Source organism: Neomonachus schauinslandi, chromosome 14, assembly GCF_002201575.2.
Source record: "Neomonachus schauinslandi chromosome 14, ASM220157v2, whole genome shotgun sequence".
In the NCBI taxonomy this organism is placed as follows: domain Eukaryota; kingdom Metazoa; phylum Chordata; class Mammalia; order Carnivora; family Phocidae; genus Neomonachus; species Neomonachus schauinslandi.
Window position 1 is genome coordinate 21,350,704 of NC_058416.1, and position 27,581 is coordinate 21,378,284.

At 36.2% G+C, this 27,581-nt stretch overlaps 1 protein-coding gene across 1 annotated transcript in view; it reads right to left on the reverse strand.

The window, feature by feature from the left end:
• The window catches only part of DCC (DCC netrin 1 receptor), a 773,306-nt gene that overhangs the window by 93,406 nt on the left and 652,319 nt on the right, over window positions 1-27,581 (reverse strand). Inside the window, exons 17-21 of the mRNA XM_044921252.1 lie at window positions 27,337-27,569; window positions 22,261-22,399; window positions 17,943-18,050; window positions 11,128-11,322; window positions 6,178-6,210 (exon numbers count right to left, since the gene is read on the reverse strand). Coding sequence (XP_044777187.1) covers window positions 6,178-6,210; window positions 11,128-11,322; window positions 17,943-18,050; window positions 22,261-22,399; window positions 27,337-27,569 — 708 coding nt within the window. The remainder of the gene's footprint in view (window positions 1-6,177; window positions 6,211-11,127; window positions 11,323-17,942; window positions 18,051-22,260; window positions 22,400-27,336; window positions 27,570-27,581) is intronic.

Consider the following 27,581-nt stretch of genomic DNA (forward strand, 5'->3'; position numbering starts at 1 on the left):
GTACCAGTTAGAGCATGGAGTTGGGAAAACCTTTCCCAGAGAGATTTATATATTTTTGCTAATAGACTGTGACATATGTGGAGGGATGAACTAGTCTTGAGGCTTGAAAAGGGCATTTGGGGTGTTGATGTCAAAGAACTGACTTTATTCCATAAGCATTGGTGAGCCATCTGTTTTGGAAAGAAAATTGAGGAGGCAGAGTCCAGGTCTAACAGTAGTGGGCAGAAAACTCAAGCCAGGAACCTGGTATTTGGCTAATGTCTACAGCAAAGAAAGACATTCAGCAACAGAGTGGTTCTTACAAAAAGAATTTGTTTAAGAAATCTTTTTGAGGGCTTGTTAACAAAAATGTCTATCTTTTGGGTCTAAGAAACTTACAAGTATGCCATGAATCGCATCAATTCTTAAGAGTACTGAGTATGTTTTCTTTCAAAGTTACGTATTGAAACATAGAAGCTCCTAAGAGGTTGACTTAAGCAAATACCTGACTGCTTGCTGGGAACACGAGAAGCACCTCAACACTTTATCAAAAGCACACTACTCATTTTTCACCCCTACTTTTATACCATAATCATAATTTCTAGAATTGCAAAATTTTGGACCTGAGAAAAGCACAGGTGAGAATAACTCTCTTTCAAGGGGGTGGAGCAGCAACTGAATAATAAAGTAGTTGAAACTCCACACAATAACAGGGTAGAAAGAGGTTTTAATTTTCAATTAAACAGCTCCCATCAAAAGGTGCTAAAGACTTCAATTTTTCGAACAGCATCCTGGCTGGTGTAATCCAAACCCTGCAAAGTCTGGATTACATTAACTAAATTCCAAGCTTGACTAGACTGCCTTGAAAACCCTATTTCCTTGAAATTGGAAACAATTAACGTTCTGTTTATTCATGAGATTAAACCCGCTGAGGTGCAAAATGGCAGGTGTAGTGTTAAGTACTTTGCCTGAATACCCTACTGAGGAAAGACAAAGAACTTTAAACTAGGTGAATGTATGGTGATGCCATTTAGGTTTCACTTTCTTCCTAACAAAGTAGGAACAAATTAACTCACTGTATTTCCAGAAATTATACAGTGGTTAAGGGCAGAGACTCTCAAATTATTTAACCGGGGTCTGTATCTCGGGCTACCCTCTTATGTACTGTGAGTGTTTGGACAAGTTTGAGAACCTCTGTGTCTCATTTTCTTTATCTGGAGGGATGTTATGACGATATGATAGCACACGAACGGTGCACAGAAGAATGATTGATGCATCCTGGGAATGCTAAAAATGTGAAGTACAACACTGCGTGAAGATGCTATGTCCAAGTTTTTTATCGTAACACCAATCTTCTAGTTCAATCATCTGAAATCTTGAAAGAAAACAAAAGATACTTTGGGCTAACGTCATCATTTGACAGGTGAGGATGCTGAGAGAGGTCAGTCACATGTCCAAAGTCACACAGGAGGTCACAGTGACAAGAATTTGAGGTCTCCGAGCCCAATCCACCATTCTTGGAGTACACACTGGGTGCTGATGGGAAAGCCAGGGTATTATCAGCCTTTACCATGATTCAGAAGTGAGTAATTCTCCCTCCTGGTGGGAGGGCAGTTCTCAGCAGGCCACCTGCATCTAGATCTATAAAGTGGGCTATGCATTTCCATCTCCTTTGTAGCCCTGGTGTTTTAGATCACCCCTCTGAAGGCCATGGAGAGGGGGAGACACTTGAGAGCGCTTGAAGCAAGCATTTTCTTCCTGATTCATCTCAGCGATGACACAGATCATTTCATAAAGGCTCCTGCCCTCTTTCAGGTCCTGTGACATGGCCCTAACACCTACTCTGCATGCCCCAATGGGCAGACATGGAAACACACATGACCTTGTAGACATTTGTGTTCATGCGAAGAATGACCACTTTTTACACATGGACACCTCAAAGTGGAGAGCAACATTTGGGGGTTAAACAGAACATAAGGGTGTAAAAATAATCCTTTAAGATTAGAAGTTTGATCTGATGATAATCACTTCTGAGAATTGGTCATATTTTATAGTCATAGCCATCCTCCATTGCAGCCCCAAACAGAGGCTTTTATAAATGCTTCTGTGAGAAACCCTAAAAGGTTTAAGCTCATTACAGAAAATCAAAGAGCCACATTTTTCATACAGAGAGCAGCAGTCTACAATGGACAGACTACACTCCGGGAGTCAGAGAGAAGCATGTTGGCATCCACCTCTGCCCACAACTCTATATGTGTGACCTTAGGCAAGGCACTGCCTTCTGCCTCCTCATCTGAAACACTGGGGAGATAATCAGTGAGAGTTAGAGAAGAGCTTTCTTTTTGAAGGCGGATGCTGTGAACTGGTTCGTGCTCCCCCTCTGTCCCCCAGAACGACATGCTGAATTCCTAACACCCAGTGTGAGGCCCTATGGAAGTAATTAAGGCTAAATGAGGTCACAAGGGTAGGGCCCTGATCCGAGGGGAAGAGAGATGAGAGAACCAGCTGTCCCTCTGCCATGTGAGGACACAGCAAGGAGACACCTGTCTGCAAGCCAGGAAGAACGCTCTCACCAGAAACCAACTCGGCTGGACCTTGATCTGGGGCTTCCAGCCTCTAGAACTGTGAGAAGTAGATTTCTGTTGTTTAATCTACCCAGTCTGTGGCGTTTTGTATCAGCAGCCTGAGCTGACTAAGGCAGTGGAATTAGCACCATCCCTGTGTTTCCCGAGATAACCGACTGTCAGGATCACATACTCAGTGCGGTGACTTCCCACTAACAAGATGACCCCAGAGTGAAAGCTGTTTTATTCTTTGTTCTTTGGACTATGCACAGAGATGGGGAAAGGAAAGCTGATACTGGGAAGATATCCAGACACAAACTTCAGATACAGCAACCTTACAAATCTATGTTAAACATGAGTGTGTGGTTGTGTATGCATCCATATACATACACGGGATGAACATACTCTGTGGTTAAGAACAGGGTTTGAATCATGGCCTTGCTACTTACTAGCTGTGTGTCTATAGACAATTGACTGAAACTCTCTGAGCTTCAGCTTCTTCATTGCTAAGATGAGAACACTAATTGTATCTCACAGTATAGCAGTGAGGATTAAATGAGAATTCTGTGAACAGAGACAGTGGTAGGCCTTCATAAGAGTTCATTTTACCATTTTACACACACACACACACACACACACACACACACACTGAAAGGATTCTTACCAAAATATGAAAAATAAAAAAGGGGAAAAAAGGCACAGCATTTCTATGTCCTCTGCACTCACTTGACATAGCCCATACAATTTCCCTATCCTACCTGACCTTCCTAAAAATTAAACTCTGTGGTTAATCTCTAAAATCTCATGATCACCTTCAAAATTATTGGCCACTTGTGACTGGAAGAGACTAGAGGAAAAAATTGGGATGTGTAACAAGAGATAAGGGGCTGCAAAAAACGGGGAATTACAGAGGAGGCTGAGATTAGAGAGATAAGTAAATGCTAGATATAATCAATTTATAACTACACAGAGGGAAAAAGAGTTCAATGCAAATTATCATTTTCAAACTACTGTTGCTATTACTTGGGAGAAAATATTTTCCTCAAATCATGGCTGATTCAAATATAACTGACTTTTTGTTTTCCCATTTATGTACTTCAGGACATATATCAGATTCCAAGAAAAAGTAATTGTGACAAAAGTCTACAGAGATACTTCGTTAAAATAATCAGAACTTTTCCTCTTCTCTCGCATGTAAATTCAATTCGACCTGTTTTTATTTTAGGATTCATCTTTGCAAGGTTCACTATGACCCAAGGTGTTGAATTTTCTCTCAACAGAAATTCAGCTCCTGTCATAGATGTAACAGTGAGATCACTTCACCATGGGGAAGGGCAAATAGGTCTAACAGTGGGCACAGTAAGACATATTCAAATAATTTGCTCTGTGCTAAGAGTGGGAACATTCAGAATGGCCTTTTCCTCTTATTTTCATCAATCTTAGAAGGATCTCCAATCTGGGTTATTTTTCTTCTACACGGTCATCAACGCAGGAGACTGATTTTGTTTACAAAGAGCTTTTGATGGCCAGTAAATCTGATATGCTTTCTTTGTAAGAATTTAAAGATCTTATTTATAACCACTAAATTATCTGTTGTCAGTTTCTTTCAATTTCACAAGTGATTTGAGTTTGATGTAAAATTTAGAACCTATCAGTTTGAACAACTGTATACCAGCTGTGATTGAATAAGGCACCAAGTAGTATAATATGTGACAGAATCTTTTAAGTGGTATTAGATGAAGAAAAAGAAAAATTGCCCAAATAATATTAATACACTCAGCCACGGACAATAATTCTTGGGAATGACTTTTTCCCTGAAAACAGATCTAATTTCACTATTGATATGAAAATCTGAGAAAAATCCATGGAGAGTGTGTGATCAGAGAGACTGGGGAATAATTTACTCTTTTTTTTTTCTTTTATAAAAGGACTGATTTACAAAACATACTTTTGATAGCTTAAAATAATATTAAACAAAACAGTTAACTGAAAAACAGCAGCAAAATCCATTTATTCAGAACCTTGGGCATGTCATTGCCCGAGTGGCTAATAATGTAACATTTCATCTGGTTCACTGACTTAAAAATTTTTTTTTGGTATGTTTTCTCTCTCTATATATATTTCTGTAAGTATAATTTCAAAAATCAGAAATTATCCACCTGTGGAAGTTCCAAATTCATTTAATAAGTCTATGCAAGGTTGTTTTAATTATTTTATAAATGAAATAATAAAACCACTTTTGCTAGTTAATTATTCCAGCTTTGGATCTGGCCAGCACTAATACTTAATTTTCCTATGTAAATACAGGTTAACTGATCAGTATTCATCATTAATAGTTCACAAATATTACCATTTAGTAGATATTGGTCTTACAAAGATATTTTAAGTAGAAGTAAGCAGGAAGTACGTTTAGGTGATTAATGTAAATGTGAACTCTGGGTAGATATTTCTGCGTATTGTTCATTTTTATTACTTCCATGTGTGAAGTCCCAGCCATGTTCTCTGAAGCAGAGGTATGATTTAAGGACCCAGGGATAAACCTGAACACAGAATCATTAAATAAAATACTACTCATGTAGACAATGTTCTGTTAGTGAGCCTTAATATCCAGATGCTTAATATTTAAAAGTTAAAAAGTATTCTTGTTGAAAAGAATGTTTTCCTCCATCTTACAAGATGGTGCCTTCTAAGACAGGATGCCCACAAGCAGTTTCTGCTGACAGGAGATTGTTCGAAGCAGGAGAAAAACGACACAAACTGTAGACTCTGAGCCAACAAATATGGACAAAATCTGGACATCACCGACTATAACAAGTTGCAAATACTTCCCAACTCCCCCTTCTTTAAAGAATATAACAGGCTGAAAAAAATACAGCTCATAAGCTATTCTTTTTCTCCTCTAGAATTCTACCAATTACCTTTAGTGTAAAAATAATTTATCAGTCTGCAAATCATGATAATAGCAAATTCTTATCTACCTGTGAAGTGATGGATAACTCTTATTTATCTCCATTTTCCTTTGTGTAAAGCCATGCCTATTTCTCTACACGAATCAGCTTTTAGCAAAAGAATGGAAGGAGAATAAAATACTCTGAGTCGAGCTAGCATCTGATTCACAGAGTGAAAGCTTTCTGACTTCAAAATGAACAATAGTAATGCCCTAAAAAAGTTGTCCTAACTTTGTTTTTATTTATTAAAAGAAGCTCATTGTAGAGAAAAAGCACACTTGATTTATGGTTTTTCTCTGTGGAGCTACAGAACTTTAATCCATAGCTCATGAAAGGGTATAAGAGCAGCTTGAAAATTATGCTGAGCTTAATTATACTTAATGTGAATTATTCAGAAGTGCAGACAGAGACTAAAAATTTATTTCATACAAAGAAGCTTGACATTTTAATTGGTCCTTCAGAATAGAGACAAAACAATTTCCTCTCAAGAAAATTTACATCTTCCCAACAGACCAGCAGCTTCAGCCAAACAGAACTTCATTAACAAGATTAATTATCACGCCAGTGTCTGCTTCATCAGGTGTATGGCCCAGGTGAAAAAAAAAGGAATGCAAAATAATGACTGACATTTCTAGCAGATAGAATTGATTCAAGGAGAGAAAGGATGACAGATTGAGCCACCATACCTTGGTCATTAGCCATTTTGTCAGGGTGTTCTACTGTGGGGGAGAAAGAAATATTATTAGACATTGACACTTCTTAGCAAGGAAGGTGACACTTCAAATCGACAGTTTTGTGAGCAAGTGTTCATATCAAGGCCAAAGCGCTGTTGAAATAAAATTGATAAGGAATCAAGGTTGATGTGATTATTTCTATTAAATAGTAGTCAGAGGAGAAAAATTGAAAATGGTTTTTGCTATATATGTTCTTAAAAATATGTTATTTGTTTCATTCCTCTACACATCAACTCAAAATGATCATCTTGTAAGTTTAATTAAAAATACAGTACGTGAAAACTCATATGATCACCAAGTAATTATCACCCATATATTTTAAATAAGGTAAAGAGGCTATTTTCTTGTCTTCAATTTTTTTTTTCAACCAGAGAACTTAACCAATCTCACATGGATAGGGTAAAATAAGAGAATATCATAAATTAAGAGAATGTCTTAATCTAAATGGTTTAATAAATTTTTAGACCTTATGAAGAGAATTCTTACCTGCTCACAACTTCAAGTACATTATGAATAATGTTCTTGAAAATGACTTTTTTTCATTTAAAAAATATCTTTAACATTTTTTAAGTGGCTTCTTTTCTATTAACCAAATATAACTGTATAGGAGGTAAATTCACAATATCACTGCTTTTACAGAAATTGTGAGAGGACATTTTGACCAGTGTAGATCTTTGTCAGTTTCCATCCATTAGAATGATTTCCCCTATACCTGAGTTCTTTGGGCTTCAAATCTTCTGGGTTTATTGAACTCAATTGCACTAAAACTTGACATTTAGGCTACTACACTTGCTGTTGGCTTCTTTACATGTGTCAGTTAAACTCACACAGAGAAAAATATGATAGTGTTCCCACGGGCAGCCACCTATAACCTAAGCACCCTGGTTCTCTCATTTGGGGTGGCAAATGGTCTCCCAGCAAATCCATCATCACTGTTTGAAAGGTAAAGCAAAGGTCTTAGAAGCAGTAGTCCTTCCTTTGTTAATTGATGGGACACATATCATTGCCCAGAAGAATATGTAGACTGGAAATACTCAAAAAATGATGTTGTTAATAAATACCCCTTTCAGATGAACAGGGTTTATGAATGTCACCTCATAGAAAAATTCTAAACTTAGTTACAAATTTCTATCACTTACAATTTCCTTCATTTTAAAATAATCCATAAACATATTCTATGAAGAAGGATAGACCAAGAAAGGTTATCTTAGTAAGTAGTAGACTTTGAACTCTGAATGACTCTTTGGGAAACAGCATACATACAAGAGTGCTTATTATATTAAGATTCTACCAGTTTTATGTAAGTTTTTAAATGTCATTGTAGCTCCTCAAGATTTAACAAACTTTTTTTTTTTTTTAATTCACCAGGCCGTCCAACCTACTCTTTCCTAGTCTAATCATCACAACTTAATTTTTATCTTAATTTTGTCTCCTATTTCCCATTAAAGACTAATGACTTCTCAAGATCCATTTTTTTTACAGTATTAGGGGATTATTGATGAAAGGTGGTTTTGATAGGCAATTGCATTATCTGTAGTTTATAGACAGGGATAGGGTTTTCACTGAAATCCTAACATAGTTTTTGAGAAAGGATACTATGTTGTAGGATGTGCCAAACCAGGTCTCTGGTAAGAATGAGGAGGATATTTGGGAATCACATGTGACCACACAATCCAGGAAGGGTAAAAGTTTGGCAGCCAGAACAGGGCACACTTGAGAAACTACCCTAATCAGCATCTCATATTTAGGGGAGAAATGTTTGGAATGATATCAAAAAAAGAGAGAAGAAAATCAATCTCATCCGATTTTCATTCTTCCTTTCTCCCTTCATCTTTAATTATACACACACATTATCTACAGTCTAAGAAAATTTTTACCAAGTGACAAATAAATATATGTTATGGGCAACAATAGCATCCTCATTCTTACCTTCTGGATTTGTTTTACTGTTAGCAATCTGGACTGGATATAACTTGAGAAATTTTGAATGTCTCAAAAAAGGTTATCAACTAAAGAGTATTTTCCAAAAGGGACAAAATATATCCTAAAAGTTACTGTTTATTAAAGATGAATAATGGCTTAAAAGTATCATAATTTGGGTCTTGACTTTTTATTTGCTCCTGCCATTTGTCAAGAAAATCATGTATTTTGTCAAAAATAATGTGAAGACTAAAACTTTTCTGTATTCTGATATGGAACTTTCAGTTCTACATCCTTGGATGGGAAAGATGCACATTTCAGAATGATGATTAAAGATGCCCAGAGAACAGACTACAGTCTAGTGCTCTTTCACTGCTGAACACTCAGCTTTTTTGTATGTAGGAGGTGACTCCATCCCACTATAGAATTCCACTTTGGTCTGTTTCAGCAGAAGCATCCTTTCTTCCTATTATTTGACAGGCCAAAATGGAGAAGCTCAGTTTACCCAAGAGAACAACCCACGTGAGAGGCAGAGATTGACATGCCTCTTGTACATCTTCCAAGGGTTTCACGGTGTATGGGTATCCTAATGGGGACTATTTGCAGAAGGGAGATGTATATTTGCAGAGTCCTGTGTGGTCAGAGAATCAAGTTCAAGATTCTTTTAATTAACATTCCAAAGAAACAATCAGATGTACCACATACATGCATGTACACAAGAGTATTGTAATTTAATCCCTTTTTAATAATAAATGTCCTTTTCATTAACCAGTGATTATGGATTGAGTTTCCTATACCTTTCTTGCTGGTGGCTAAAACCAAAGACAAAACTCTAGTCTTCTAGTAGTAAATGCTACTGTCTTTGCAAAGACTGCATATGAAAGAATGAAGCTTGTAGACACCTGCCTGGGGCGTGATTTGCAATGAAACACTTGCCTGTTACCCAGTAGACTACTGAGAGCTTTCTCAGCTTCAGGATAACACGTGAGCCTTTCTTGCTGTCAAACAAAGTTACATTCTGATGAACAGAGGCCTTATGTTTTGAAGCAGCTTTGGAAACTGAAAATCTTAAATCAGAGAGCAGTAACATGATGTGATGTGTTTAGTGTAGATTTGGTTCACTGTGGCTTTGAATCTCTTAAGAGTAATTTATTTGCCTTAGAATATTTGTCATTGTAACATGTAGGATGCATGCATGTACATTGTCAATTATTGATAAAGATGGGTAAGATCAATATCTCTAAATAATTTAGGATGCAATCAAGACATCTGAAACTTGGTTTGCCATATGAGCAAGATTTGTTTTAAATTCTAATTGACTATTAATTGAGCATGACATACCGAGGATAGACAATATTAAACATTCAAATCAGGATATTACAAATAATGCTTGTGAACTATTACAACATAACAAGTTCCTGAATTTGTTCTCAGTTCTGAACATCATTTTATAGATGAGTTTAGAGCACTTAAGGTAAACAGTACCAAATGAGATGTGGAGTTCATTAAATAATCTCCAGGATGGTTATCAGTGTGGGCCTGTAAATCCTGTGATAACTCATCACTCTGCTGCTTAATACATTTGGATGCCTTAAGTCATCCTAAACCCTCCCTGAGATCTCTAGTTGGCACACAATGTGAGCATGAAATTAATTTGGCACTTGCCTATAGATAAAGATGAAGCATTTGTGAAACAGTATCTAGTTACATTTCATGCTCCCACAAAATGAATAACCAGTTTCCTTTTGATTGCTCATTTAGAGTGAAACCTGATTTAGACATGAAGTCCTAAAAACCCAGAGAGAAGATTAGCTCATTTCCTCCTGCCTCCCTCCCCAATTTCTACTCTGTCGCTAAGAACTGTCATGAAGGCTTAGGCTGAATGCTTGTTTGTGTGTTCTTGGCGAACTTTCAGATTAGCTGTTACCAAGTCCAGCCTTGAATGGCTAGCTCCCTCACCAGAATTCAAAAGTCCACTATTTATTAGGGTACCTTTCCTAGGGGAATTGAATGGCTATACAATTATTCTAAGACTCTTCTCTTAATATGTCAGGCACCTGGGTGGAAATGTCAACCATCCTCATATTTCTAATTTTTCAGTTGTTTGCCATCATGTATTATCAACTTCTTAGACAGATATATAGATAGACATATGTGGTCACAGATTTAAGAGTCAAGTATCCTTCTTTAGAACAACACGCATCATGCCTAAATATACAACTTTAAATACCAGCTATGGAACATTCCATTTTTTTTCAATTGTTAAATAACAGAGGCTCTTGAAACCATTTGTCCTCCAGAAAAATAATACTGTTCTAAAATAGTAAGGACTACCATGAAGATTATTTTGATGTAGTCAGGGCCTTAGCATTTTTTCTGTATGAACATGTAACCATGCTTGAATTGAGCAGCTATTTTTACTCTTGCAAGCACGGGGCGTTTTCTTCTAGTAATAATACTGTAAAGACTCTTTTTTCTCCCCCTTGTTGCTATCCTAGGTCCCTAAAATAAACACGTTCATTTTGTTTGCGATTTTCTGTCTTGCCATATCAAATTTTCTTTTTATATATAAGGACAATAGTTCCTCAAAGAAAACATTTAAGGCTGGCAGTAGTATGGCATTCACATAATTCAATGCTTTTTAATTTTTATTTCCTTACATAAAAAGTTTCATTATATTTTGAATAGAGCCAATATACTTGAAATCAATACAGAATTCCAAAAAGATTCTAAATGGGGAAAAAAAGTTAAGTTAAATACACCTGCCTTGTGTTGAAGGCAGAAAATGTGATAACACAATAGATCTTTCTCTGACATGCTGGCTTTCAGCATGAAAAGGTACATTTTAATTTATTCTGAATGTCCATTGTAGTCATGTTGCCAACAGAGAAGGCAGACAGTTCCTAATGCAGACTCCGTAAGTATTTTACAACCATCCCACAGGAAAAGAAAGGCACTGCTGTATTAGGAAATGATTCAAACCTTTCAGAGTCCTGAAGAGGATGGGATCAGAGAGAGGCCCCACTCCTTTTGCATTTCGTGCTTGAATTCGAAAGTAGTACATTGTGTCAAGGTTGAGATCCATGATTTGGTGAGTAAGCCGATCACCACTGATTGTTTCCATCACCCAGTCGTCAATTGGTATGTTCTTGTCCAAGGTATAAAACAAGATGTAAGCTGCAGAAATAGATGAATGCGACTGGGTTTAGTGTACTGACTGCATACTATACTTCTGCTTCTAAACACTCATGTTTCCCAAATATAATGTGCAATGATTATTATACATTCACAGTCTATAAACTACAGTATTCATTTAAGGAAGTAATAATTTTTTTGATATTGCAAAGATTAGACAAATCATTGCCTCAATGTACAGAAACTGAAAACAGAACAGATCATTCAAAATAAAAATATCATCTCTAAAAATACAAGGTTTCTGTGGTCTATAAATCCTGTGCATGGATTCCTGACTGACAGAAACACTGAGATAACAAATCCGTTTTTAAGCTGCTAAATCTGTGATGATACTGTTACACAGCAATAGATACCATAATAGGCTAATGGTGACCTTGGCAATCTGCACCCCAGATGATTTCTGTGTTCGAGAAAGGTCAGGAATCACTGCTTTAGTCGATATGTGGAATCTGTATATTTTTGGCATTCATTGAGATGCTGCTGCTGCAGCTATGAATGTCTTATAATGCAGCCCGCTCAGGAAAAGATAAAAGACGAAGGTAAAGAATTCTGTATAACTCAAAGGTTGTAGGACTCTCTGGTTAATATTAAAATTGGAATACTACAGTTCAAAAGGGATTGTGAAATATCACTGGGCAAAGGAGTTGTTTCTGACTCATTTATAACTCGGCCCCCATGATCAATATCAATAAAATCTTCTAATATTTTTTGAATCAGAATAGTCTCCATTCTTGTCCCCAAAGAACCACATCTACTGAATAGAACACCCTAGTACTGGTAATACTTTTTTTTTAACTTTTATTACGTGCATGTCTTATCTCTTCAAAAGGATAAAAACATTCTTTTAGTTCAAGAGCCATATCTTACGTTACCCTTTATTCTTCAGAGAAGCCAATAAAATTGTCTTCACATAATAGGTATTGAAACTCACTTATTGAATGAAATCCTCTAGCCAGTAAGCACAGATGCTTTACATTCATAACATTTAATGCAACTGTAGAGTTATCATGGGCTGTTGTAAATGCCCGATGACACTGAAAGTTTGGAGAATTGTTCTCATCCCAGGTCAGCTACATTTATTTCTGATTTTGTTTATTTGCCAAATGGAAGTAAAATAATTGCCCTCCTTGTGTTTTCAGGTTTTTTTTCTTTGTAAAAAGTATTCAATTAACCATTTAAAAATGATAGTTCTGACATCAAATAAGTACAATTGAAGGTACAAGCATCAGGTTCTGACAATTCCAAACTGTATTTGAAGTGATTTCCTGGTATTTATGGAGAATCGATCTGTGTAAATTTGAGAACTGAGATGCAGAATAGAAATATACTAGTACAACATTCCAAACTTTAAAAATTGGCCTTAGGGAAAGCATACAATTTTATCTGGATATATGAGTTTGGTGTGTTTAGAGAATATTAAATCTGTTATTGAAGTCCTACTGTAGAGATTTCTGTATCCACATAGGTTGGAACAAATTCATTGGTTTCTCAGAAACTTTCTGTACCTATATGTCCATTTCCCCGTGTCCAAGTTTCTTTCTTCATTCTTTTCTCTTACTTTTTTCTACTTCATTTTTGTCTCTTACTCACCATAACTAGCCAAATAATGAGAACTATCTCCTGTCATAGGTAATAAGCCTGAGATTGTTAACTCAAGTGGGCATTCCCGCATTAGAATTACATTTGTCTAAATATATATAAAATGTTAACACCATACATATGTCATTTTTGACTACTTCTACAAAGAGGTTGTTGTAATTGTAAAAAGAAAGTGTCAGAAAGTGTTCAATTCCACCTCTCTCCTCTGTCTTTTTCCATACTTCTTCCCACAGATCACTGATTCCCTTCCATGGTTCAGCTGCTAAGTACCTGGAAGACCAAGATGATGCCTACCAGCAAGGAGCTCAGCCCAGTGAGAGCTCCTCATCTTTCAAAAATTGATTCTGATAATCATGTCTATAGATAAATACATAATGAAGGACCCATTTCTTCCTTCCTAATAAAAAAAATAAAAAAAAAAGCAGTGCTATGGTGAGCGCTGTGAATTGTGCAAGACTGATAAATCACAGACCTGTACCTCTGAAACAAATAATACATTATATGGTAAAAAAAAAAAAAAGAAGATAGTAGGAAGGGAAAAATGAAGGGGGGAAATTGGAGGGGGAGATGAACCATGAGAGACTATGGACTCTGAGAAACAAACTGAGGGTTCTAGACGGAAGGGGGGGATGGGTTAGCCTGGTGATGGGTATTAAAGAGGGCATGTACTGAATGGAGCACTGGGTGTTATACACAAACAATGAATCATGGAACACTAGATCAAAAACTGATGATGTAATGTATGGTGACTAACATAATAATAAAAAATTTAAAAAAAATTATTAAAAAATAACAGGCTATGGATTCAGGAAGACCTGACCTTAACTCATAGGTCTTTCATTTCCTGGCTTTGCAACCTTGAGCACCTTGCTTAATCTAAGTAGGCCTCCATTTTCTCATCTGAAAATAAGTTGCTGTGAGATAATGTATTTTAAGAAATTAATATATGTGGGTATTCCTATCATGTTATCTTCTATATAGTGACTACTTAGTAAATGCTACATTTATTCTTTCTGTTTTTCTTTCTTTTTCTCCTCCCTTCTTTTTTTTCTTAATATTAGTAATTAAGGAAGTATTATATTTGGAAGAGCTGAATTTTTATTTCAAGTCAACAATAGGTTTAATAGCAAGTCAATGATTATTCTACTCAACAAATATTTATTAATTACCTACCAAGTGTCAAGAATATTGATACTGAAGAGAAGGCTTTAAACAAAATCTGAAACCTGTTCTCATAGAATTTTCAGCCCTGTATTAGGAGCATTTAGATTTTTCTCTACTGATTATATGGAAAGGGGACATAGAGGAAGAAGTCAAGATGGCTAAATTTCCAACTTTTGCAACCGGATAAACATGAAAAATTTTTATATGATGGGAATAAGAATAGTTAGACACATATAATTGGAGTGAGTGCCCAGCTTGGTCCACAATCCTGGGTGGTCTTACAACCTATTACAGAATATAATAGTGCATTATTTGGCTGGTTATGGTAGGGTCTAGATTAAAAAAAAAAAAACACCACCACAAAGAAACAAAAAAAAAAAAGAAAAGAAAAAAAGAGAAAAAAGGGAGAGAAAGACGGGTTGGGGAATAGAAGGAAGTGCCAATAAGACAGGCAAGTGGAAATGTACAATATGAGGTAGGATATGTGTATTTAGAATTCCTTGGATGGAGATACAGATTTCAGAGACATAAGTTTGTGTTCACTGAAGCCCTGGCTATACTATACACACTTTTTCAGAGAAAGTAACAAAGGGACTAAAAAGATCTACTTAAGAAACAGATGGGGGTGCCTGGGTGGCTCAGTCGTTAAGCGTCTGCCTTCGGCTCAGGTCATGATCCCGGAGTCCCGGGATCAAGTCCCACATCAGGCTCCCTGCCCGGCGGGAAGCCTGCTTCTCCCTCTCCCACTCCCCCTGCTTGTGTTCCTGCTCTCGCTATCTCTCGCTCTGTCAAATAAATAAAAAATATTAAAAAAAAAAAAAAAACAGATGGAAGAAATGTTTGCTAACAAGACCAAGAAGCTGTAGCCTGAAATTGGGAAGAAAAGTGGGTAGATGATCTTAAAAAAGTCAAGAGAGAAGAGAATTTCAAGGAAGGGCAAATGGACTAGAGTATCACATGACACACAAAAAAAGATAACATAATCTTATCCATTGGAAAGTACTGATAGGGAAACAATCCCTGAAGACCTAACTCTTCTAACTATGTTGGTCTCTGATCATAAATAATGTTGGATGCTGCATTTATTTAGATCAATGTTTCAAAACCCCAGCTGTACATTAAAATCACTTGGGGAGCTTTTAAAATATAGCATGCTCAATCCTTCCTCAGATAAATTAAATCATAAATCAGTTAAGAATCACTGATTTGGACTAGTTGAATACTAATAAGCTGGAGCAAAACATAGTGGAGTCTGAACATGAATTTTAAATCCTAGCTCTGTTACTTCTTGGTTATTTGACTTTGGGGAAGTTATTTACCCTAGAAACCCCTCATCTCTTCATTTCAACATGGAATAACAGGAAGATAGGATCACTTAACAATACTAAAGTGCTTAGCAGGATGCCAAGCATATAATGAATGCTTAATTCATTCTGAACCATTCTCTCCTGAAAATGTCAGTCCAAATTCCTAAACTGACAGTTTATAATCAAGGAATTTAGGCATTGGCATTATCTAGATCTCCTTCTTTGTCCTCTTTTTTTTTTGTTTGATCTTTTTGAAGTATATATATTTACAAATTGATGATCTGGGTTCTATGCAGAGTACATTAATAAAGCCTCACCCTAGAATGGATTTCAAATGGGAATAATAATAGTTCATTTGTTTTAGTTCTCACTGGACATCAGAGAATTTTCTCAGCACTTCATTATTACATTCTACAAAAACAGGTTCTATTACTATCCTTATTTTATAGATGAGAAAGTGAACTTAGGAAAGTTAACTTACCCAGGCATCTCCCTCAGAAGCTTGGGTCCTTAACCACCCTGCTTTACGTCTGTGTACATGCAGAGATGTGGTTAAACAAAGAAATATAAAGGGAGGATGTGGGCACCTTCTTCTGCATAGGCACACACATGCTCTGACACACTGGGAAAGAGCTCCCGTTTCCTTTGTACTTTAATGAGAAACCGAGTGTAGTAAATCTGGGCCCTCTGCTATATGGTATTTTGAATATTTTATCATCCTGTTTTCTGGAAGTAATTTGATGAAAGAATAAAAATACATATGGAAAAGAAGTTGTCTTAAGGGTTCTTAATGTTTGCTCCCTGTTGACTTGAGTCAAAATATCTCAACTTGAAAATAATAATTTGGTTTTAATAAATGAACTAGGCTCTTAAAGGTAAAAAGTATTGCCTCCCTACTTTTACCTTACCATTGTGAGGGAAGGGATACTGAACATACAACTCTAAATAAAATATGTGGAGAAGGTTGCAATTTTGGCACACAGTATTTTATTGTTTAGATTCATTTGCATTTCTTAACATGAGGCAGACTTCCATTTTTTCCCTCAAAAAAGCAAAACTAAGCTTCTTTCAGAGTTGAAAACACATTCTATTGTTTACATTGACTATTTGATGAGATTTATTTAAATAAGAGATGAGAATTCGGGTAGTATATGGCTTATTTTATCCTTTACTAAAAAAAATATATTTTTTCCATCAGAACTCATTTTTATTTAGGCAACTTCTATTCTGTTTTTTTTCTTCTTAAACTTATTATCTATTGATTTACCATACGCTTATAAATTACTGTTTATAACATAATAAAAAAGTCACCATGTAAACAAATCAAAATCTACAAAAGTACTGAAATAGAACCAATGAAAATAAATCATAACATTGATGGGAAAAAGAAAAAGAAAATTGGAATGAGCCAGCCTCAGTTTTAAAAAGCCTGGCAGAGTGACAACTAAGCATATAGAATTTTGGGAAGATTTAATATCCCTCTTCTTTTTCCATATTTGTCAGCTCAAGTGAAATTTCTGTTTGCTATTGCACTCAGAACAATTTTCTAGAGAAAACAAGTCTTCAGCTTAAATTTAAATCACATTTGGAATTTTCACATTATCTTTTCATTTTGGAAAATTCAGAAAGTAACTCATACAAAGTAAGTGTGCCATCTGAACTATAATTTCCATGCTTATCTCTGTTATCACAAAATGACTGAATTACTTTGTTAATTTATAATAGTGCTATCCACTTCTTCTTTGCAAAAAAAGAAGAAAAAGGAGTGACTCTTACATGTGCCTAACCCAATGGTTCAAGTTAATTAGACTATAATGTGCACATTTTTAGTTATACAATATTTTTCATAATAATTATATGCTATGGAGACATCTATTAAAAGCCTAAAGTGATCATTTAAATGCAAAATCCCTGATAGAACTCCATTATATTTTTCATACTAAATTAACATTACAGGCTTCTAATGGATGCTTTAATTAGGCATTGATGTTATCAGCAATATTTGGCAAAATAAAATCTGTCACTGTGAAATATTCATTAAGTTCAATTTCTGTCAGTCAATATTAAGTATTTTACGAACCTTATGATTTAAGTAAGAAGCTAAAAGCTAAGTGAGAAACTAAAAACCCCCAGACAAACCTCCTTTGTATGTGCCATTCAAAAATACACGGTCATTAGGTGTCTTTTGTATTTTGTAATTGCCAAACAACTGGCTTCGTTTTAGTCATTTATGCTTAGAGACATTCCATTAGAAGAGTGTCCCAATGCTCCACAAGATGAAAAACAAAAGGTCTAAACTAATTGAAATACACATCCTTCAGAAAGCAACTCAAATGAAATGTGTATTTGTAGGCACCATTAGAAGAAATTCCACGGTTAGCAGGGGGCAAGAAGAGACAACCAGAAAGGGCGGGGAAGTCCACTGAGATGCTGGCACAGAAAACTAATACACAAAAGGCATGAGCCATGCACATGGGGTAAGCAATCGCAGGCCAAGCAGAGCAATGCTGGAAATAAAGCAGAGATGCTTACCAGTAATTTTCCCATTGGCTTCCAAGGGAGGCTGCCAACTCACGATGACAGCACGAGGCTTCCCTTCTCGAGTAATGACTGTCAAATCCTTGGGAGCAGAGGTCGGGGCTGCGAGATGAAACAGAGACAAGGCCTTGTCATTGGATGTGAAAGAAAGCAGACATTTATGGGACTTCTAATCATGATGTTGACACTCAGAATCCATCATGCAGTATATCATGCTGATCTTACCATTTACGATTTATTTCAAGTATTTTAATTAAACAAGCAACCAAACAAATATATAGAAATGAATGTTTTTCTATGGAAGTTAAATGACTTCCAATGGTATAACTATAGAGAGTAGAACAGAATATGTATGAATACAGAGGAGAAAAGTATAATGGATATTTCCAAGAGAGTGCCACGCTAAACATCTAAGAATCATTATAAGAACAAAGAAATGTGCACATACTTAGTGAGATTGATGGCTACATGTCTCCAAGAGACAGAGTCCTGTTAAAACTGCAGGATTTTAAAACAAAAATTCACCTAATTCTATATTTTCTTAAAAGCAAGAAGAAGGAAAAAAAATGAATTTAAATGCAGGTTAAAAGAGCTTGCTTAGGTGAACATATTAGATATCTCTTAGCAAGAAGGCAAAGGAATATTTAAAAATGGACGTATGGAATCTGGGAAGGTCTTAGTATCAGCCTGTCATGGAATGAGAAGGCATGAGACCATGGAGGTCTTAGAGCTAATTTTCCCACATGTTGTTGAAAGGGACCAGAATTTATCACCCCAAAATATGCCTCTTTGGCATAAGGATTATTTTAGGCCGATTATTTTTAAGAAAAAGTAGACACAGGAGAAGCTCTGAAAACTTAGTAGATGTTACCCTTTTATAAGAGAAATTTGTATTTATAAGAGTGTCTCCCTCTCTGTACCCGGAAGAGGAGGATAATAAAATCTCTAGAAACTCTTATTAGGGAGAAGGCAGGAATTTAAATCTGTATAATAACGACACCCTTGCTTACTGTGATTTGCCTGAAAACCTCCCATTACTGGCTCCCTAACCCCCAAAGTATTCTTTTGTTTTTAGTTGGAGATTGTATTTAAGGTGATGGCTTGGGCCATTTCAGGGAGTTACTCAGTGTTCCTGGGTATCCTCCATGTCTCCAGGAGGTGTACACGTTATTAAACTCCTGTTTGCCTTCCTGTTATTAATCTATCTTTTATTACAGCGGGGTCTCAGCCAAGGACCTAGAAGAATAAAGAGAAAGTTGTTTTTCCTCCTATATTTTGCTCAACAAAAATTTAAATATATTTTAAATGTGGCAGTAAACTGGCCAGGCCAGTCCAGTATCTTCCAGGCTTCTTTAGATCTGATTTTCAGTCTATGCTCTGAAATGCAGTGAGTTTTCCTTCGAGGCAATGCATAATACTCCAAGTCGATTATTGACAGTCTCTTTTCATTACCCTTAGTTTGACATGTGAAATTTCAGAACATGTCTAAGTTCTATGGTTGGATTCTGAAGGAATTTCCAGATCTCTGCATGATAATGCTTCTGTATTACAAGATAGGTACAACTTTGTCCTAATTCTGAATTCTTCACTCTTCCTATTCTCTTTGGCTCTTGTGCTGGCCCTATCATGCAGAATCTGAGCAACCCTATTTTCAAATGGAGGAGACACCAAATATTTCCATCTCTTATAACATTTTATTTTTAATATGCTGATTCTCATAGCCACTAGTATTCCAGGTTAACCAAAGCTGCACCTAATCATAATATCCTGAGAAGGTACTTAATATATTTAAATTAAGAAAAAAAAAAAGGAAGTGGAAGGAGGAGCAGACATAGGTCTAGTGTAGTTGAATCCTGAGTAAGAAACTGCATATGTATATGGTTTTAATGAAACAAGAACAAGGACATTCTTGCAGGAAAAGAAGATGTGTTATAGCAAAAATGTGCCCCTCCCCCACTGCTCCTGCTCTCTCTTGCTTGTTCTCTCTTTCTCTCTCAAATAAATAAAATCTTTTTTTAAAAAAGATTTTATTTATTTATCTGACAGAGAGAGATACAGTGAGAGAGGGAACACAAGCAGGGAGAATGGGAGAGGGAGTAGCAGGCTTCCCGCCCAGCAGGGAGCCTGATGCGGGGCTCGATCCCAGGACCCTGGGATCATGACCTGAGCGGAAGGCAGACGCTTAATGACTGAGCCACCCAGGCGTCCCTAAATAAATAAGTCTTAAAAATGTAAATAAATAACAAATAATAAATATTGAGCCCTGGTATTTAATGCACTTTCTTTTACAGCGTCATTTCCCCTTGTTGTCTGATGAATCCGTGCTCTACTCACGCTGAGCCATGCCTAGGTTCCTCTAGGAGACATCCTTCTGATCCTTGCTTGGTACTGTTGTACATGCTGTTCCTTTCCTTTGAAGTCCCTGGTATGGGTACCTGATGATTCACCCAGGCCATTGCTCAACTGTTATTTCTTTTGTGAAACCTCCCTTTATTTCTCCAGACAGGATTTATCCTTGGATCTGTTTGTTCGGATTCCAACTTAGCCAAAACTCTGTGGTTGTATTTCTTATGTTATTTCAGGATTTTTGTTTTTTTCTGCATTATTTCAGGTGTCCTTCCGGTTTTTTCTATTTTACTTAACTAGAATAAAATTAAGGATTTATCACCTCGACAGAATGAAGTGTTTTATTTCAAGGATTTGCCAAACACTCTTACCTTTATCACAAGCAACTTCAGCACAAGTGCACAACTATGCAGTCCCATACAGTCTTTATGTTACTGCAGAATTAGAAGCAAACCTAGAATTATTTCATTCACTTCATCTCCTTCTCACAGCTATAAAGTCTGCAGACACTTGTGAATTACTTCTTGCTTCTCATCATCACCCAGGAATCTCATCCACATGCTATTTACACTTTTGTCCAGATCACTATCTGTTTTGACAATCATCTTCCTATTAACCACTCTCTAGCAGTTAATATCTTTTTGTCAGCAATGGGTCTCACCGTTGGTGTCCCTACAAGGCTAGGCAGTTGATGAGAAATGAATAGGATATATTTATCAAGCCAGATGATAGGGTGCACTTTATGTTTATGAAAGGGAAAAATGAATGAATTTGCTTGCTTTAAGAGGAAATTACTGCTCCTTCTCTTTCGCTCAGGGAAGACCAAATGTCTTACTGGTTTATGTTTAATTCCTTTCATCTCCTTTTAAGTAAAAAAGAAGAGCAGGGCCCTTATTCTCCCCATAAAACATAACCCATTTATCATGTCTTATTCTTCCTAAGAAGCTGTGAATATTGGCAACCAGGGCAGACTTTTAGGAGAAAGAGTTAATACATGTAAACATGTAAAATAGAAGAAGTTAAAAAAAAAAAAAGGATGTTGAAATTAAATCAGACAAACTAGAAAACTTCTTATAGAAAGAAGTATCCACAAAAATATAAGAAATATTAACAATGAACTCTCTGAGTTAAGGTAGTAGTTTGGAATAAATGAACTGCCAGGGGACAAATTCTAATGGAAAAAGAAATTCAACTTACTCAGAGAGTTTTATTGGTATATATATTTTTAAATTTGGAAATGTGTGGTGTAGTTTACCCCTAAATAGAATACCATGAAACCAATCAAACAGCTGGTTGAACCCTGTATTCTTCAGATTTTGGATGTCTGTGAACTGTAAAGCCAGGTGTACTGCACGTCTGTTAAGGTTACAAATTCAACATTTATGATCCATAGTAAATGTGACTGGTAAAATTTACAGTGAATTACATTTTCCTGTGATTTGAACTATTTCAAATTACATGAAGGTTTTTCCATTGCATTGTCTTATTTCTAAGGAGTGAACATAACCACCCAGAAACTTCTTCCCATACCCATAACTGAGGTTATTTATGGTAAACACCAATGCGATTATGGTTGTAATGTATTATTGTATCTAATTTCTTTCCAAAAAAGTAAATACCCACCATGACTGCTAATCAAAGACTCAAATGTTTTGGGCAGAGTTCAGTGCATGGATTTCTGGCTTTACTTAAAGGTATTGAAAAAAAGATTTATATTCAGATCTCCAGAGTTAATGCCCAGATTAAAACCAGATTACTCAAACCTCTGGGGATTCATTTTCTTCTTTTCTAGAGTGGGGAGGATAATACTAGATATAAAAGTGCTTTTTGAACTACAGAGTATGAAATATTTTCTGCAGGATAAGGTATAAGTTAAACATCATAATGCACATATGTTCCAACTTCCAAAAAACCTGGGAAACACCATCAAAAATCGAAATTTGGAAGTAAGACTCTCTTCACATACCTGCTTCATATGTGGTGGCATGGGCAGTCATGCTCCACGTGCTTGACCTTCTGTTTTTTGTTACCATGACTGAGAACTCATACATCGTGTTGGGTTTGAGGCCTGTTGCTGTGTAACTCAAAGATGTTGTATCTTCTGACTGTACCAGTGGGGAATAAGCAAAGAGAAGAAGATGAACTCTATCAACTTGCTAAGTCAAAGCATGTAAAGAGACGACCAAATAACAAACAGTCTATTTCCAAATAGCATAAGACCTAGGACACAGCACTGGCTCTACTTTTTTTCTGTCAACCAGTTTACACTGGCTGATGGTAGCTCCAAAACACGATGGATTAAATCTGGTGCGATGCTGTTCAGAGGGGCAGCTAGCTGATCAATTTTCCCAAGTAGGGTAATAACCACTGTCTCAGGACCAATTCTGCTTGCTTCTGTCAATCCTATTTTTAAGCTAATCTGCAGTGACTTTAACTTTCATTTGTTTGTAATAATCAAAATCTTTTTTTCAGAAGTTTTAATTTATATATTTTAAATAGATCATCATGATTATTTTCCATTAGTAATAAAATTAATTTTTAGAGATCTACTACTTACACTTTTAAAAAATTATTTATAGCACAAACTTTTAGTGATTCCAGAATCTGTTGGGCTATTATAAATAAAATAAACAAAAACAATGTTGTATTGTGTGGTCTTCTTTTTATGCAAAGTTCACATGAAACACACATATAAGTATGGTCACTGGAGCAATTGATTAGGAAGGGAACAACAAATTGGATATGTATTAAAAGATTATAATTGTGTTAGTATTATTTATCTTTTGAATTCATTTGTCTTTTGAATTCGTCTTTTGAACAGGTTATAGATATTTTAGTAGAAAATAAAGTATCTATTTTTATTGTTTACTCAAGAGATCAAAATGGTAATGAAGAAGAAAACCAAGTTAATCTTCCAGGTTAATGAATATTTTCCATGTGATCAGGCAAATTTTGCCTATTTATGCCTCTTATAAGTATCAATTTATGCTTGGTATTTAGATCTCGATTTTTTTCCCAAAGTTTATTATTTACCTTCACTTTTATATTTATTATATTTGTTAATATCTCTGTTTAGAAAATCAAGGAAAGCTCTTTTTCCCCACTTACATCACACCTATCTCCTCCTATATCACTGTAGTGTGGTATATCTTTTTTATTCTACTATGAATCCTTAGATTATAGCTATGAAAATCCTACATTTCATTACAAAACCAGATAAATATTTAACTGTACTAATAACATTTTAATGATGTGCCCATCCATCTTAATAAAGTGATGACCTCATAAACATCTATCAGAAGCTCTTCTTTAAAATAGCTGTAAAAACGTGGGCCCTGAGTAAATGTAAAAATACTGTGTAGACTCAGGAAGATAGAATTTCATCAAATAAAACACAACATGGGCAGCTAGTATCTGACAAGCTGAAACATAACTTCCAACCCTGTCTTCCTTCACTGTCGTGAACACCTCTAAGCCTTAGAAATGGAAATAAGGGGAAAAATGGGACAATGAGAAATATTTCAGCTAGGAAGAAAAGATCATACTTTTATAAAACTAGTCTCTTTGAACATACAGATCACTGGCGTTTGGGAGGCCGCTAAGCAATACTGTCCTTGTTTGTGTTTTAGAATGACGCACTTGCCTTCTGTAAATACCATGGATTCACTGGGTTTTCTTAGGAACTTCATGGAAGGTTATTGTTCAGAATAAATCATTAGCCTAGAAGTACTTTGGAAAATCATGGCCAGTTACTTTTGAGAGCATAGAATGCAACAGGTACTACCTCTCTGAGCCTCAACTTCCTTATCCATAAAATGGAGATAACCATACCACTGACCTCCTAGCATTATTTAAAGTGTCTGTAAAGCAAAACATAGTATCTGGTCCAGGGAACATATTAAATGTTAGCTACAATATTTCATGAATTGTCTAACATGATATGTAACTTTAGGCATGCCTTAAGTTCCCTATTGAATTGTAAGTATCTTGAGGGTGTGACTGAGTCTTGCACAACTTTGTATCTTCTGTAATAGCCATGTTATATCTGGTAAGCACTAGCCAATACTCAGTGAATGTATTTTGAATAGAAATTTATATAAAACATGTGATTAATCATTTCAATAGAAAGTAAATTACAGAAAATTCCCCCTTCTGATAAGGAAAATCAAAACAGAGTTTTAGACAATCAAAATATAAATGTCTGGAATATGGCTTGATTTGGGATTAAATGAAGTAGAAGGGTACTCCTGTGGAGATAGCCTTGGGTAATGCCATTAGGTCACCTGAGCTCCAGCTGAAGTTTCATGGGAAAATTTTTTCAAGTTATACAACCTAATGATGTCTTTATAAAGGGATCTACATACATGCTTAACTATGGAGAATCTTACTCTTTTTACAGTAGGTGTGAATATTCCAATCATATAGATGGGAAAAATGAGATTGAGCAAGTTCAATGACATGACAGGACATGGTAAAGCCAACTCTTGCACCCAAGTCATTAGACTCCATGTATTTCTTTTTTTCCCCTCTATCTTGTGTCATGTTCTGCCTACCTTATAAAGCTGTGCTGGGGAGTGAGATGAAGTAATAGGTATGAAAGTAGTTTGAGAAGTTCACAATGTAAAACCAAAGCACCCTATTAACATTATTTGTAAAATGTAAGCTTACTGTATTACTTTCTAGTGGGCTTGATATGGTCTGTATTTATCCTTGCGACCCAACTTATACCACCCTTTCCTCTAAAACTCTTCTTCTCAGGGTGAAGATGTAGAGTGTAGGTGTGTATGGAGGGCAACAGAATGTTTTTTCTATTCCCAAACTTCAATCCATGAGAGAAGTCAGCCTCCGCTTACAAGGAATAGTTACTGGGTTGAGTCTTAACAGGCATTCTTTGTGAGACTCAATAATTCCATGTGTGCTGGTATGAACTATTCAACCAAAATAATCTGCTTCAAGAAATTCTGGAACTTAAGCCATTCTGCAGAGAACAATCATTGTCCTTCAGAACATTTCACATACTGGCAAAGTACCCATGGCCATTCTGTGAAATGAATGTATCGACAAAGTACAGCAACTATGGGCATAAAATTTTTAAAGTAGTCTTTTAAAAGTAAACTTAGAATTGGTCTATCTATATATAAAGAGAGACTTTTTTTTTTTTAAATGTTCTCATATGTTTCATTGGTTGTCTTATCTGATAATGTTATCTTTATTTATCGTTCTGCTGAGCCTTAAATCTAATACTGCAAGGAGATGGATAGGGTACTTAAAACATATGTTATATCAATGATACTACTTGGACTTGCCTGGAGAGTTTTTCCAAGTACCTGACCTAGCAGGGTGACAGTACCAAAGAAAGCTTTTTAAAATGGTTTCAATTAAAACCTGATTTATGATGAAATGTGAATTTTATACCACTTAAAAGTTGAAAGAGACTAGAAACAGATTCAGCATGCCTACAGGAAGAAAGAGGCAGATTTACAACATTATTGGTGGGATTTTGATTTATCTCCAGGGTCTTTAGAGTCAGACACTCCCAAAGGATGTTGTCATTCCTGAAATCACCACTTGGCTAGAGGCTAGATTAAGCAAGATGGCAGCTTAGTGGGAAGGACACTGGATGAAATATCAAGAGATTCAAATTCTCTCTGAGAGCTACCCCAGTGGAATGGTAAAGAGAAGGGATCTTCTCTTCTCAGATAAGGGGCATCTGAAGAAGCTGGAGTGCCAGGATTGAACTATTGGCTCCTTGGTTACTGGGGAACATGTATGATCTTATATTTAAAGCTATCTTCTTGGGGCACCTGCGTGGCTCAGTCGGTTAAGCGTCTGCCTTTGGCTCAGGTCATGATCCCGGGATCCTGGGATCGAGGCCCCATGTCGGGCTCCCTGCTCAGCGAGAAGCCTGCTTCTCCCTCTCCTCCCTGTTCATGCTTTCTTCTCGCTATCTCTGTTGCTATCTCTGTCTCTTTCTCTCAAATAAATAAATAAAATCTTAAAAAAAAAAAAAAGCTATCTTCTTCATCCCAAATCATCATCTTGTGAAACTTTATGTTTTAAATGCATTTTCATATATTATGTCACTTGAATAACTTAAGAATTCTTTGAAGTGTATCAACGGATCAGTGGAACTGAGTGTCTTACTCATTCCAAGATTATAAATGATATGTTAAGTAGCAACAACTAAACTGTGTGTAACTGCCTCTATCATCTAGTACAGCTCTAGGTACATAGTAGGTACTTGATAGTCACTTGTTGATTTTCTCATTTTAGGCTACATTTTGTGTATTGTTTGCATATACTAACATTATGGCAGGCTTAGGAGGTAACAAAATTGTCCCTGTATATAACTATTTGCTGGAGTTGCTAAGGCTGGCTGATGGAGATTCAGAAGTAGTAAAGACAACGCCTCCACAATCCATCTCTACTGAGCTCTTAGCAGGGTTGTAGGATGACTCAGTGAAAGGGGTTGGTCTAATTCATGTTAGTTAAAGGAGAATGTGCACTGTGGTTTTCTTTACCACATGAGCGTGTTTCAAGGCTAACTGAGAAAGTAGATGCTAATGGCTTAGAGTGCTTTCTGAGGACTTTGTAACAAAATCTTCCAGCTGTGTTCCCAGGCATGTGCACTATAAGATGGGTCTCTGTAACATTGATAGGGTTGCCTTTGGTGTCCATCTAGATTCCAAATAAAAAGAAAGACACCAAAATCTATCCCGAAAATGAAAGTGGAGCCCCGCTATTTTCAAAGGAAAATGGCATTTCCTTGTACAGAATCAAATCCTTTACACAAATGCAGCATCTGGTGGAATTTAGATAACATTTTGCATTTCTTGATGTTGTTCTACCTTGTCTTAGAATTGCTTCCTAAGATACAATTATTCCCATTCTAATTTTAGATACTGTGTTACTAAAATGCTTTGTTTTTCCATTTAGTGGCACTGCAACAAAACGACTCACGACAGCCCAGGAAGCATTGAAAACAATGTATTAAGCAAATGACAGTTCATCTTAAATTTTACGCTATCAGTTAGAACTTCACCTTGTATTTCGCATTCGCAGAAAAGCTGGTCCTCCACCGGACAGTGTAAAGTCGCACTTCAGATGTTTTTTGGTTCTTAGGGACAGAGTTGTCTGCCCAGCTGACCCTCACGGCATCGTGGGTAAGAGCCACAGCCTGTACACCTACTGGTGGGAGCATGGGGGTGGAGACATCTGGGGCCGAGGTGGGGAAATCGTCAAGCAAAGGATAATAATCAACGGGGTCAGTGGGATCTGGGTTTAAAA